This window comes from Diorhabda carinulata, chromosome 12 (genome assembly GCF_026250575.1).
Source record: "Diorhabda carinulata isolate Delta chromosome 12, icDioCari1.1, whole genome shotgun sequence".
NCBI lineage: Eukaryota > Metazoa > Arthropoda > Insecta > Coleoptera > Chrysomelidae > Diorhabda > Diorhabda carinulata.
Genome location: NC_079471.1, coordinates 13,505,804 through 13,521,531, shown reverse-complemented (window position 1 = coordinate 13,521,531; position 15,728 = coordinate 13,505,804). Strand labels below are relative to the sequence as shown.

The following is a 15,728-nucleotide window of genomic DNA, read 5'->3' as shown; positions in this document are numbered from 1 at the left end:
CACCATTATGACGGTCGTTTATATCTCACCGAACATCAGCGATAGAGAATACCAAAAGGCCATAGATAAAACATTCGAAACTGCTACCAAAAACAACGTAAGACGACTATCCATAATGGCCGGAGATATAAACGCGATATCTGCAATATGGGGATATCCTATATCTGATATAAAAGGACAAATGGTAGAGGAGTGGTTGGCCCAAACAGGATGGGTAGCAATCAACAACGGCCATCACACCTTTGAAAGAGGTAACTCTAAAACACATATAGACGTTACTCTCTGTCATACCAGTCATCATAATAGGATCACCAACTGGTGTACAGAATATGTCAACCCCTATAAACACCATGGACATATTCGATATCAGATAAAAACGAAAGGAGCAATAAAAAAGATGAGCCCTAACAACAGGAAAAGGACTTACTTGGACACTGAAAAGTACGTAGAAATACTAAAAAAAAGTAATGGAACATACGAGGAAATACTGAAGGCATATAAAGATGCCACCAGTAAAAACGACGATAACACATCGATGCAACCATTCTGGTGGAATCCTGAAATTGAAAATGCCAGAAATGAATACAATAGACAAAGACGTAGATACACCCGAGAAAAACTCCCACAGCTAAGACAAAAGTGGGAAGACAGTATGAAGGAACAAAGTAAACTACTAAAAAGATTAAGTCTGCAAGCCAAAAAGAGATGTTGGGAGGACCTCATGAAAGACCTTGAAAACGACATATGGGGTCAGGGTTACAGGATAGTGACGGGCAAGATGGCCAATAGAACACAAGGCCAACTCAGTGCGAAAAGGAGAAAAAAGATCCTCCGCACCCTCTTCCCGACAATAAGAGGGAGAATGATAAACAACGAAGACGACGATGACGAACCCGCACTACACGAGGAACCTAAGAGTTTCACCAGCGACGAGCTCGAATTAGCAATTAAAGATATTAAAGACGGCAAGGCACCAGGACCAGATGGCCTGCCAAACGAAGCTCTAAAAATCGCGGTGAAAACTAAACCGTTGCAAATTCTAAAATATTTAAACGAATTATTGAAACAACAACGGTTTCCCGACTGCTGGAAAACAGCGAGAGTCGTTCTACTTCCGAAGGAGGGTAAAGACCCAAACGAGGCAGGCAGCTACCGCCCTATATGCCTGATCAACTTTTTGCGGAAAATTACTAGAACGTATGATTACAAATAGATTGGCTGAGGAGATCGAGAATAAGAACCTCTTATCTTCACATCAGCATGTCTTCCGACCCAAAAGGTCAACGGTGTCGGCAATCAATGAATTAAAGGAAATGGTAGGTAAAACCAGCCACAAATGGGGTGTACTTGTGGCGGTTGACATAAAAAATGCCTTCAATACCGCGAAATGGCATAGAATAGTCATGGCTTGTAAGGATAACGGAATCAGCCCATATTTAACGAAATACATAAAGAACTATCTGAGTGGCAGGAGGGTGACTTCCGGCATCATTTCACATAAGTGCACGATGGGTGTTCCGCATGGCTCGGTCCTTGGACCAGTCCTGTGGAACATTATGTACAACGGTATCCTAGAATTGGACTACGGCCCAAAAGTTTCCACTATCGCGTACGCCGATGACCTCGTCTTCTACATCGTAGGAGACAAAGAAAATGAGGTCAGGAATAGAGCAGAGAATACTGTAGCTCTAGCGGTCCGTTGGATCACAAAAAACGGACTAAAAATTGCTGCACAAAAAACGGAGATACTGACGGTGAAGGGACCACGGAAAACAAAAGGCCCCTTCAAAATGGTAGTGGAAAGACAAAGAGTCGAGGCCAAAAAGAAAATAAAATATCTGGGAGTGATCATAACGAAAAACCTCAACTTCCTAGAACACATGAAATATACGGTCGAAAAAGCCGACAAAAAGATAACACAATTACGGAGACTCATGCCGAATGTGGAAGGGCCTGGTTATTGCAAGCGCAGGGTTCTGTGCCAAGTAATGCACAGCGTCCTCCTGTATGCGGCGCCAGCCTGGCGCGAAGCCATGAAGATACAATCATACAAGGAAAGATTAATGGCTGCGCAAAGAAAAGGCTTATTGATGGTCGCCGCTGCCTAAAAAAAGAAATAACAAAACAAATCATAAAATAATTAGACAACGTGGAAAGGGAATATGAAAAATGGGAACGTATAGCAAATGAAGAATGGGAGGAGAAGGTTTATAAAAAAACAAAATGGGAAAGGGAAAGGGTAGGGAAGTCTTAAGAGATAGAACAAGCAGCGCGATAATAATAGGAAAAGAAGGGGGAGGGGAAACGCTAGAAGCAATGAAAAAATTAAGGGAAGAAGTTTAGGGAATCCTAGATGGGCTAGAGGTGGGGCATATAACAACATATAAAGCCTTAAAGGAGATGGCTAAACTGGCTGCGGAGAGGGGGGGGAAAATAGTCAATGTAATAATCGGAGAAGGCATTAAGAAAACTAAAATAAGACAAATATTAGAATATGTTGGTAGGAGGGAGGACATGGAATGGAAAATAATTACCAAGGGAGATGAAATTACAGGTGGAGGAAACAAAACGGGAGGGGGAGAGTCGCTGTTTATTAAAACGGGTGATAAAAAATTCTCGGACGTCTTAAAAAATATTAAAAACGTAGTAAATGTTGAAAAAATAGGCATTAAAGTCGAGTCCGCCCGGAAAACGGGAGGGAGGGACCTCCTGGTAAAAGTCAAGGGCCAAGGGGCGGCCGAAAGACTAAAAGAGGAAATAAAGAGTAGGATCGGGACAAAAATGGATATGACGGTGAAGAGAAAAGAATCAGTCTTCACCATCATGGAGGTAGACCCCTCGATCACTCCATCGGAACTAAAGGAGGCCGTCTGTGAGTGGACCGGAATTGATAGGGAAGAAATAGAGGTGATAGGTATGAGGGAGAGCAGGGGAGGCGGACAGACGGCCACCCTGGCGATAAGAGAAGAAAGAGCGGCCGCCCTTAGATCTGCCCAGAAGATAAAGGTTCATTGGCAGTATTGAACCGTAAAGGAGAGGTTTACCCCCCTTAGGTGCTACCGTTGCCTGGAATATGGCCACAGCACCTACAACTGTAGTGGCAAAGATCGAAGTAGGTGCTGCTTCAACTATATTAAAGAGGGGCACCGGGCACAAGAGTGCCAAAATGAGGCGTGGTGCCTCTTTTGTGATGATAAAGGCCACAGGACGGACACGATGGCGTGCCCTAAATACAGAAACGTAGTATTTGGTAAATAGCGACTGGGGACATTAGAATTAGGATATAGTATTTAAGCATCGACACGCCTTTAGGTTAAAATAAAAATGGCCTCTAGCAAGACCGGCATCAGGGTTCTTCAGATTAACGTGGGAAGGGCCAAACTATCCCATGACCTGACTCACGCTAAAGCTGCTCAACTCGAGGCGGATCTTCTTATCGTTTCAGAACCGAATAAAAAACTAACTGAGGGGGGTGGTTGGGTACAGGACAAGAGAAAGGACGTAGTGGTATTCTTCAGAAATAGGGATGTTGGGGTGAGGAATATACAAAGAGAGGCGGGCTACGTCGTGGTCGAGCTCGATTGCGAGATCACGATTGTGGCCTGCTACATTTCCCCCAATATCTCTATGATTGATTATAGAAAAATAATAAAGAAAATGATGAATACCGTCACCGGCAAAAAGAACTTTCTGATCGTTGGGGATGTTAATGCAAAATCGTCTCAGTGGGGATCCCCTATTAATGATGAGAGGGGTGACCTCTGGGACGACTGGATGGCCTAAATGAACATAATAGCCTTAAACAACAAAAAACCCACGTTCGTAAGGGGCACTGGCAGGAGTCACATTGATGTGACTCTTGCTAGTGAGGGGTCATCCAGAAAAATTGTAAATTGGGACGTTCTCGATGATCAGATATTTACCTACCACAGGTTTAACACCTTTGACATTAAAAATAAAACAATCAAAATAAATAAAAACAAAAATAATAAAAATATGAATAAAGAAAAACTAATAGAAAAAATAAAAAATATAGAAGCAGACAACAAGGTGGTGAACTACGAGTCTCTTCAGTTAGTACTTGAGGACATAAAAGAGAACAAAAACAAAAAAACCAACAACAGGCAAGTGCCATATTGGTGGAACGATGAGATAGAGAAACTCCGAGAGGATTGCCTCCTTGCCCGGAGGACATACACAAGAAACGGGGCGAAGAAAATTATAAGGATACCTACAAACAGAAAAAAAGCTCTGGGCAAGTTAATAAAAAATGAAAAGAAGAAAAGATGGCGGGCCATATGTGTGGACCTCGAAAATGATATATGGGGCGACGCATATAAAATCACAATGAAAGCATTGAAGGCCGTCGTCCCATACAACTTAAACGAAGAGCAGCGGCTAGAGGCCGCGTCCCTGCTCTTTCCTAAAAAAAGGGAAGAAAACTTCTCTAGGGAGGGCAGCATCGACGCGGCTCTACCAAAATTCACAACGGAAGAAATCCTAGCCGCTGCCGAAGATATCAAGCAGGCCTGAAATTATTACATCCGTTTTTAACGAACTACTGTGAAGGCGAGAGTTCCTCAGAGAATTGAAAATAGCAAATTTAATATTGTTATTAAAACCTGGGAAACCCCCCGATTCGCCGGCCTCATAGAGGCCGGTATGCTTGTTAGACTGCCTGGGAAAATATTACGAAATCCTAATTGAAAAAAGATTAGAAAAGTTCCTGGACAGCAAAGCAGCTCTATCGGATCAGCAGTGGACGCCGCAAAGTGGGTACACGATGCGGCGAAAACTTCAAGAAGAAGATGGGTAGTCCTCGTCAAGTTAGACATCAAAAACGCATTTAATTCAAATAACTGGGGCTTCATAATACAAAAATTAAATGAAATGGAGGCCCCAGGGTATTTCGAAAATATTATAAAGGACTATTTAACGGAAAGGAGAGTATGCGTATCGAGAAGGCAGGAAATTAAATTGACCGGTGTTAGGACCGACCCTTTGGAACATATTATATGATGGGGTACTCCGATTAGAACTGGAGGGCGGCGCCAGATCAATCGCATACGCTGACGACCTAGCGATATTAGCTGAAAGCGATATGAATTGGGGCATCGTAGATATAATAAAGGAAAACATGATAAGCATTACAAGCTGGATAGAGCAGATGGACCTACAAATAGCAGTAGAGAAGACGGAAATAATAGTGCTCAGAGGTCCAAAAACAGTTTTAACATTCTTGACAAAGTCGGAAATTTAAAACATGACATATCAAATCTCCATAGGAAGCTGAAAGAATTAACTGGTAACGCAAAGAAAAGAATACCATGCATAACAAGGATTAGCCAACAAAGGATACAGTTAGAAGAACATATAAAAAGGTGTTGGAAAGAATATATTCTACAGCTCTTTCGGGACAGAAGACCACAAGACATATATCTACCAAGTTCTGACGAATGTCTTGATATTTTAGAATCAGAAGTCAGAAATGCACTAACAAATAGCAAAAATGGAAAAGCACCAGGGTTGGATGGAATACCAATGGAACTATTAGAAGCATTAGATGGATCGAACTTAAAAAAACTTCACCAAGATACTAAATAAGATCTACCAACAACGAAATATACCAGAGGAATGGCTGAAATCAGTGTTCATACCGATACCCAAAAAGAATAACCCTCAAACATTCGATCAATATAGATAAATTAGCCTGATGGCACATCCTTTGAAAATATTATTAAAAATAATAAAAAACAGAATTTATAAGAAATGTGAGCAGCAACTGGATAATACCCAGTTTGGTTTCAGAGGAGGAATGGGAACTCGTGTAGCACTCTTCGCGATGAATGTTCTCCTACATAAATGCGTGAATACAATAAAACTATTCACACGTGCTTCATAGATTACCATAAGGCATTTGACAGTGTAAAGCATATTAAACTTATTGAAGAACTTTAGAATATCAATCTCGATGCAAAGGATGTAACGTAAATAAAAAATATATATTGGAATTAGACGGCGGTAGTAAAGATAAATAACTTATTAACAGACGAAATACCAGTTGAGCGAGGTGTAAGACAGGGATGTGTGCTGTCGCCAGTCCAGTTTAACTTATATTCTCAAGTTATATTTAAAAAAGGACTATGGGGAAGAACAGAGGTAATGAAGATAGGCGAAGACGTAAGAAATACAATTCGCTTTGCCGATGATACGGTGTTACTGGCTCATAGTCAATTGTGTGAGCTCCTGCTTTCGGCATGCTCTTGATATACTCAAGATAAATGTAACCTAAGATAATAATTTACGTATTTTCGCACGCAGCAAAAACAGATGATATTATATAAAAGAAAGAATTTTGATATATTTTAGAGAATAGAGTATGGCGGAAGAAGTTATGGACATTGATGCGATCCTAGAAATGGAGAAAATGTCACCAGAAGAAAGGAAAGCGCTGAGGGACAAAGAAATTGAGAAGTTAACGAAAATTTATGATCTAATTGTCTCTAAGCTAGGAGTGGGGGAGAAACCCATATCAATACGCAGTATTAGTGGTGACGTCACAATTTGTAACTGTATCTAAACAAACATATCATCCATTTAGATACAACAGCTGTGATTTTAGATCAGTTATTATTTCCTTATATTCGAAAAAAAATAAATTATTTTAACTTGTATACATTCACTAGGACGTTTACTAAAGTATATATTCGACTCCAATCAAAACAGGTACGTTTTACCATATAATTTGAATAAAAAGATAAAACTAACCTAACCTCACTATTGTAATCTTGTTAAATATAATGGTTTTAGATAAAATGTACAGTTTGAACTTTTATTTTGCGAAATCAAGTCGTTGTGAATGAAATCAACCTTCCTAAATAATTTCTCGGTATACTTAAGAAAATCATAAAATTTTTGAAAAATGTGATTTGTTATACCTACTAAAATATCTGATGAGTTTTCATGAATTTCTATTTATAAGTGGAATTATTCAGAAACAGTTAGTTTCGTTTACAAAAATAACAATTGTTCTAATTCTTTTCTCATGTTTTATATCTAATTTTAGCGTTTTTCATCTAAATAATAATGGTGCAGTGTTGGGCACCTGGCTGTAAGCATTACAATGTCAGATAGCGTTGTAAGTTTTATAGATTTCCAAAGAATCCAAAAGTAAGAAGCAAATGGATAAAGCTAACAAGGTATATAATCATGAATTTTATAACTGTTTAAAATTTTATTTTTTCACAATATTTGTAGAAGAACAACAGAACCAGGTCCCGGAGCTTTTTTGTGTAGTTGTCATTTTGTAGATGGAAAAAAGAAAATGGGCCAACCATTTTTTTACACAATGAAGGAAATATGTTTCACGACCAATATCCCCAGAAAAAGAAAAGACCACTTCAAGATAGGTTGGAGTAAGTAGATACCTTTAGTGATTTTTTCATTTCTATTTATTGTTTTATCCATTTGCAGATTGCAAATTGAACCACAAGCATCTACGTCAAAAGAAACAGACGACTTCTCTCAAAGCAACCATGTTATGACAGAAGCAGAAAACTATTTCTTACGACAAAGTCTAGAAAAAGCTACAGATAGTCTCTCTCACTTATCAGAAACATTCTCCTTTGATCATATTAGGAGTGATAATAACTTGGTCATTTTATATACTGGTTTGCCTACAACAGATGTATTCATGGCTCTGTATCATTTGTTGGAAAAAAATGAAATAAGATATTATTTTAAATGGAAGGTAGAAAAAATGAGAAAAATTGATCAGCTGCTCATGACTTTAATGAAATTGAAACAAAATTTTCTACATCAAGATTTACCAGTAAGGTTTAATGTTTCACAAGGCACAGTCTCAAATGTTGTAACAACATGGGTGCATGCCTTGCATGAAATTTTATTCAAACAATTCATGTCTGAAATACCAGATAGAAGTAAAAATCAGTTGTGCTTACCAAACTGTTTTAGTAGTTTCACAAATTGTAGAATTATAATAGATTGTACGGAAGTTTATACTTGTATAAATCGCCAAAGTATGTCTTCCCAGAAGTTGACGTACAGCTCATATAAGCATAGAAATACATGCAAAGGATTAGTAGGTGTTGCACCAAATGGTGTAGCTACATTTTTATCATGTTTATATCCAGGTTCAACATCAGACAAAAAAATTGTCAAAGATTGTGGAATCTTAAATCAACTTAAACCTGGAGACTTGGTATTGGCTGATAAAGGATTCCTAATTAAAGATTTAATGCCTCCCGGAGTTCATATTAACATTCCCCCATTTCTTACAACTCCTCAATTCACTACAGAACAAGTTCATCAAACTGAATGCATTGCTCGAGCAAGGATTCATGTGGAGCGTGCTACAAGGAGAATGAAGGTGTTCAATATATTAAATTTAATTCCACATTCTTTGTTACCACATGCTGATGCTGTGTTTCAGGTAGTAGGGGCTTTAACAAACTTGCAGTATCCTTTAATTAAAGAAGTTGGACAACTTTATTATGAAGGGATTCAAAAGATTGATCATATCGTTAGATTTTGTATAAATAGTTTTTAAGTCTTATGAACCTATTTAACTTGTAAAACATGTTTATCTTTGCATTGTATTAACTTGTCTGTAATATATACATTGTTATTTTAAATCTGTTGTTTTACTTACAAATAAATTTATTATAGCTAGTTTTATTAAACAGTTCTTTTTACTGAACCTTAATTTTCCCCTTTTTATCAAATGTAAATCATTGGCTTACGATTACATAATTAAGACAGTTTATATGTGTTTTCATATTAATTGAGAATAATATATGTAGTCACACTTTTGTGAACAAAATGCCTTAAGAGCAATTAAAATTTGAGAGCCATGGATAGAAACTCTGAAAAGTGTCGTAGTGTTTGAAGTTTTCACACTCTAAATAGCTTATTGTTAATCATTTAAATTCAAAACTTTCTCTCAATTTAATTCCCTTTGCAGGAAATGAATAAAAATTCAGAATTCTGTTAATATTTTATTACGATAAAATAAATGGTATGAATTTTGAAATATAAAATGTTTTTAAAATATTTAAATTTTTTGTCCATTGTTCACTCCTACCAATTCGTACAATGATACAGTCACTTGGTACCCATATTACTAAATAGCACATATCCTTTTCAGCAATATGTACCGCACCTTGTATTTGGTGATAATAGTGATGATTCTCGTTAATTATCATCAAGTTTTCTTCAAAGTAAACTATATAGTTTTTGTCGTTTAACACTGGTCTCAATTTTCCAACATTTCTGTGTTTGAAGGGACACTTTACTTCAATTAAGCATCTTTCGCTAACAAACCCATCAGGACTAGCACCAAAAAATCCACAATAGTCCATGCAAAATCCGGCTGGATCCACTGATAATCCGGTAATTTTTTGAAATACAGCAATTGCTGTCACTTCATGTTCTTTTCCCCACTTTATCGCCTGCAGGCTGACAGTATAGAGCCAAATTTACTACTAGTTATTCTGTACTTTCTAGCAACTAGCCAATTTTCATTAATTGACTGTCCTCTAGTTATTTGTTCAACTTTATTTATAGTATCGATATCTACTGAGCATTTTGATTTTAAAAATGTCTCTTTGTCAGTAGCCTGTGTATACTCTAGTGAATATAAAATATCTTCAATATTCTTTATTATGCTTGTCAATTGTGATTGCTCAGGCATAAACAGCCATGTAAATCCAACTGGATTAGAGTATCCTAATTCATTCCTAAAATCTGCCATTTCTTGGGTTGATGTTGGTCTCGAAAAAGCCTGATAATTAGAAAATTTTGGTTTGTAGAGATCACTAATCCTCACAATTTTTTCTCCATCGCCAGTAGGTTTGCGCTGATTCCACACACAGGTTTTGTCAGTAACACTGACGTTGTTGTGTGCATGAAAACATACAGCTGCCATGTGATGGCATACTGCTTGTCCCCTGGGGCAGGAGCAGGTGGCATCCAATATACCATCCTCGTAATCAATGGAAACCTGAAAAATAACATGATTATGCAAAATAACAACGATCTTTTTGATATGACTTCAAAACTCACCTCAACATTATGAGTTCTATTCTTCATACTGGCTGTAACTTCACCTCGAAGTAGGGCAGGGAAAACAGCAGGATCGAAAATCATTTTTTTCACATTGCCACTGCTATAAGAGTTTTCACCTCTTTGTAGTTGGGCGATATTGTCCTTAAAAAGGTTGCTATTGCAGATAATGTTAAAACATGCGTTGATGACACTAGAACAAATAATCAGTATTATTTAATTTGATATATTTCAATATTATTCCAATAGTATACATTAATCCAGTGAGCATAACCTAAAATATGGCTTTTAAAATGAGAAAATACTGTATTTTTTGTCAATTTAAATTATTATAACTATTTTTATTTTATCAAGTGAATACGATTACTTACTTTTTAACAATTTTTTTCCTTTAATAACTCCTATAAAACGCTTAAGTAATCAAAAATCTAGACACAAATGGAAAATAGTATGGCTACCAGGTTTGTTTAGATACAAAGAATGTTTGTGACGTCACACTAATGCCACGTATAGCTAAAGGCAACACTATCATAGACATAGACATATCTAATCAAGTAGCAGGATTGCTGTCAACAGTTTTCACATTCTCGAGAAAGTCGGAAATTTAAAACATGACAGCTTCCATAGGAAGCTGAAAGATTTAACTGGTAACACAAAGAAAAGAATACCATACATAACAAGGATTAGCGAACAAAGGATCCAGTTAGAGGAAGAACATATAAAAATGTGTTGGGAAGAATATATTCTACAGCTCCTTCGGGACAGAAGACCACAAGACATAGATCTACCAAGTTCTGACGAATATCTTGATATTTTAGAATCTGAAGTTAGAAATGCACTTACAAATAGAAAAAAAGGAAAAGTACCAGGGTTGGATGGAATATCAATTGAACTATTAGAAGCATTAGATGGATCGAACTTAAAAAACTTCACCAAGATAGTGACATAGAAAGTGACATTTCGGCGAAAACCAGGTTTTACAAATTTATTTTTTATCTGGAGAATTTATTTTTAACTTTAATTTGTAAATTATTTTTTAATTGAGCATTAGAAGTTACTTAAACATATTTTTCAAGTTTGAAGCCAACCAATTGAAAAAAAATTTTGTTTAGAAAAATTAAAATTTTGCTTTAGTAATTTTAACCGTAGATTCCAAAAAATCTAAAATACATAGGGTGAATTAAACTTGACCGCATTTCCGTTGATACCGGAAGTCGGCCATTTTGATTCATGTATCAGGGATAATTCAAAATTATGTCTAGAATGTGACTCCCAGATTTTATTCGAATTGTTTCATAAATATGGGAGATATTTACATGGCCCAAGTCTTATTGTCACCCTGTATATATTTTTCTATTTTAGATAACAATAGTGGTTCCGATGAGGATGAAAATTCTTCAAAAGTCAATCCTGGAGAGCCAATTCTTGTTCCCACAAGTTCTAGTAGTTTTACTAGTGTTAGCCTTAATAACATTCAAACTGAATTAACTGAAGTCGACAAGAGAAGAAAGAGAAATAAAATATCTACTGTGTGGAGATCCAAATAATTCGAGCAAAGTAAGTATCTACATCAACATAATTATTCATGTATTTAAAAATAAATTTTAGGTGATGAAGAAAGAAGCTCAATATCTGAAGGTTCTTCAACTCGATCCAGTGGTCGATCAATCAGTCCTTATTTCCGGAGAACACTGCAATATGATAATAACTCTCAAAGAAAAAAGATCTTAGATCAAGCTCTTGTGATGATGATTGCTGAAGACTATCAACCGTTCACAATTGTAAAAGATGAAGGTTTTATCAAATTTGTACAGTTACTAGACCCAAAATATGTACTTCCAAATCCAGATACAATTAAGAATAAGCTTTTATTACAATTATATGTGAAAACTTCTCAAGTGCTAAAAAACCATTTAGAAAATATAAAATATGTTTCATTGACTACTGATATCTGGACCTATACAGCAATTGAAGCTTACATTTGTTTATCTTGCCATTACATTGATTCAAATTTTACCCTTAGGAGAGTAATATTAGCTACTAAAAAAATGGATGAATCCCACACATCAGAAAATATTGCAAAAACTATCAAAGAAATTTGTGATAAATGGGATTTATTCGACAAAGTTACCTGCATAGTTACAGATAATGCAGCAAATATGACAAAAGCCTGTGATTTATTAAAAAAAGACACTTACCTTGTTTCGCATATACAATGAACTTAGCAGTGCAGGAAAACTTTAAAAACACAGAAATACAACCAATTTTAAAGAAGTGTAAAGAAATTGTTACATTTTTTAAAAGTAGCAATCTGGCCACAACTAAATTTAAAGAGGAACAAAGAATTTTATGGAGAGGTACTGATGACGAAAATAAAACTTTTTACAAATTAATCCAAGAAGTGACAACACGATGGAACAGCTGTTTTCAAATGATTAAAAGAATCTTATTAACTTCCAATGCTCTTAACTCCACACTACTAAAACTAAAAAATGCACGTACTCCATTGACTGCAGATGACACTGAAATATTAAGACTTAGAAAAATGCCTTTCTATATTTGATGATGCCACGGAAAAAATTAGCGGTAGTAAATATGTGACTGTATCATTAATTATACCTATATCATTTGGTATTTATAATTTTTTGAATACTGCTAATATTTCTACAGACCTTGGCAAATTGTTTTGTCAAGGGTTGATTGAATCAACAAGAAATCGACTGTTTCCCTACGAATCCAGAACAATTACCAGAATTAGCACTATTTTAGATCCGAGATGGAAAAAAGATGGGTTCCGAAGTGCAGAGAATGCTAATCAGGCCTCCTGTTTCCTGGATCAAGAAATGAGTCCTTTAATGAGAAATTTGAAAAACAATGAAGGAAATGAAGCCAACGGTTCAACCAACTCCCCAAAAAGTTGTCTTTTCGGATTTATGCATGAAAAAAATCAGCAAAAATCAAGAAATCACATTGCTGATGCAATAATTATCAAAAGGCAATACTTGGAAAGACAAAATCTGCCTGAAGATGGTGATCCGTTACTCTATTGGAAGGTAACTTATCTATTCCATTAAAATGGTCTAGAAATTGATTTTGCTTTGTTTATAGCTCAATAATGGTGAACTAAATCCTAAATCCTAAAATATACAACATTCAGCAGCAGTACGACTCATTTTTGTTATTTTCAATATTCCTTATTTCTTTGTCTCTCACAACTTCCTCAAAATTATCTAAATATGATGAGTCTGGTAATAAATTTTACATCTATTGGTTCGTTATTATAAGGTGTATTTTTGATTTCTCTTTGAAGTATAAAATCAAGATCATCGACATTGATGTCTAATGATTCTATTTCTAATGCATTCATATCACAATCCGGCTTAATTCGTGATAATGGATCAGAAATACAAAATATTCTTTTGCTTTTTTTCACTCATTATGGGTTTAATTTTCTAAAATAAAATAAAAAGAAATTTAGAAAAGTCAAACTCATTTTATCCCAATAAATATCAAATAAAAGAAAATATGTACATGGTTAAGATTTAAGATCATACTTGTTTTAAATCTATGTGTCAATATATAAACAGGCTGGCCATACGTCCCGGTTTGGCCGGGACAGTACCGTTTTAGACCACTTTTTTGGCCGTCCCGTCGGTTTCCGAAAATAATCTACAATGTCCCGGTTTCAATGAAATAATGATAAAAATAAATATTCTTACAAATCTAAGTAGGAGAAGTTGGGGCAAAGTGGCCCCTCGGGGCAAAGTGATTTTATATGGTATTTCCAACATGGTTACGACATCTATAGGTATCTTCGCGTATATCATTCCCCTTACGTATGTACAGCTAACTTAATCTGCATTTAACCACGGTCGAGACTGCACGCAATTTTTTCGTGAAGTGAAAAGTTTTGAACCACGTACTTGTAATATTCATTGGTAAGTAAAGTAGCAGTTTAGCTGAAAATACAAATTGTTTGTTCGGTATCATATAAGGTTAGAATGACATTTTATATATATCTGAGACGTACATATAAGCAATCAAACAAAACAAGCTAATTTTTTTATTACTTTCAAAATACTGCTTCGATACGTATTGGGGCAAAGTGGGTTTCCTATTATGGGGCAAAGTGTTCCACTTTGGCCCTATAGAAAAATTAAATTGAATTTTTTTTTCAGAATTTCCATAATGGTGCGTAAATATATACGTAAAACTCAGCAACAATCTTGGTCGGAAGACAGTATGATAGCAGCTATACAGGATGTCAGAAATAATATACTTAGTGCAAAAAAGGCAGCAAGTCAGTACCAAGTCCCTTTGACAACACTTCGAAGACGAGTCAAATCGAACAAGGACCCTGAAGCAGCTTCAAGAAAATATCTAGGGCGATTTAGACCTGTTTTTTCGGCAAAGCAAGAAAAGGAACTTGCGGATTTCATCATAGAAATGGAAAGTAGGCTTTTTGGCCTCAGCACGCGTGAACAGAGACACCTTGCATTCCAGTTTGCAGAAAAAAATAAGATTGCTCATAATTTTAATGCCATCAAAGGTCTTGTAGGGCGTGATTGGATTTATGGGTTTTTAACCAGAAACAAAAATATTTCTCTAAGACTGCCAGAATATACGTCATCTGCTAGGGCTTCGTCTTTCAATAAATTTAATGTAAGTTCATTCTTTAAGCTTCTGAAAGAAATGTTCGAGAAACATAAATATCCACCCAGCAGAGTTTTTAATTGCGACGAAACAGGTGTGTCTACGGTACCAAATAGGCCCTCCAGAATATTCTCCAGTAAAGGAAAAAAACAGGTGGGTTGTGTTAGTTCCGCGGAAAGAGGCACCTTAACTACTGCAGAAATTTGTTTCAATGCCGTTGGATTCTATATTCCTCCACTAGTAATTTTCCCGCGAATAAGAAAATGCCCAGCCCTTGAGCACGGGCTTCCCCCGGAATCGATCGTCGAATATCACCCGAGTGGGTGGATGCAGAGTGAGATTTTTTCTGATGTTTGGTTTAATCACTTCCTGAAATATACCAAACCCACCAAGACTGACCCGGTGTTACTGATTCTTGATGGCCATGCAACGCACACTAAGAATTTAACGTTAGCTGAAAAGGCAAGGGCAAATTATGTAAACATAATTGTAATACCTCCACATACATCCCACCGGCTACAGCCATTAGATGTTGCCTTCATGTTTCCGCTCAATACGTACTATGAACAAGAAACGAAGAAATGGTTACTGAATAATCCTGGGAAGGTGATAACATTATATCAAGTCGGAGAACTGTTTGGTAACGCATTTAAACGGGCCGCAACTGCACAAAATGTTATTAATGGCTTCAAAGCCACTGGAATTTATCCATATAATCCGGATGTATTTCCAGAGGAACTATTCAAACCGGCAGAGACTACTGACAGACTACCAGAGGATGAGCGTCCAAACACTCCGCAATCAGTTCTACTTGAGAATAGATTTAATGAAATAAATCAGTTTCCACAACCAGGGCCCTCTAGAGTTAGATCCCCGTCTCCTATAGTCCATTCAGTACTAAAAAAATCACAAGCTGTAGATCCCATTTCAAAAGAAATCTCTGGAAACCTATATTATTCACCGCAAGACATATTACCCTTACCCAAAGTGAG

General features: G+C 36.4%; 2 protein-coding genes across 2 annotated transcripts in view; one reads left to right on the top strand and one right to left on the bottom strand.

Annotated features, from left to right (window-relative positions):
* The first annotated feature begins 7,759 nt into the window (after positions 1-7,759).
* LOC130899888 (uncharacterized) lies at positions 7,760-8,569 on the top strand. The gene has a single exon (XM_057810057.1). The coding sequence runs from the start codon at positions 7,760-7,762 to the stop codon at positions 8,567-8,569; it is 810 nt and encodes a 269-aa protein (XP_057666040.1).
* A 449-nt stretch (positions 8,570-9,018) lies between these two features.
* LOC130899856 (uncharacterized) overlaps positions 9,019-15,728 on the bottom strand; it is a 36,486-nt gene continuing 29,776 nt past the window's right edge. Inside the window, exons 2-3 of the mRNA XM_057810004.1 lie at positions 10,084-10,276; positions 9,019-10,021 (exon numbers count right to left, since the gene is read on the bottom strand). Of these exons, the coding sequence (XP_057665987.1) occupies positions 9,464-10,021; positions 10,084-10,167 (642 nt within the window). The 5' untranslated portion in view covers positions 10,168-10,276 and the 3' untranslated portion in view covers positions 9,019-9,463. The remainder of the gene's footprint in view (positions 10,022-10,083; positions 10,277-15,728) is intronic.

Excerpts from the sequence above, each read along its gene's own strand:
- LOC130899888 (XM_057810057.1), top strand. The coding sequence starts at position 7,760 with ATGAGAAAAATTGATCAGCTGCTCATGACTTTAATGAAATTGAAACAA.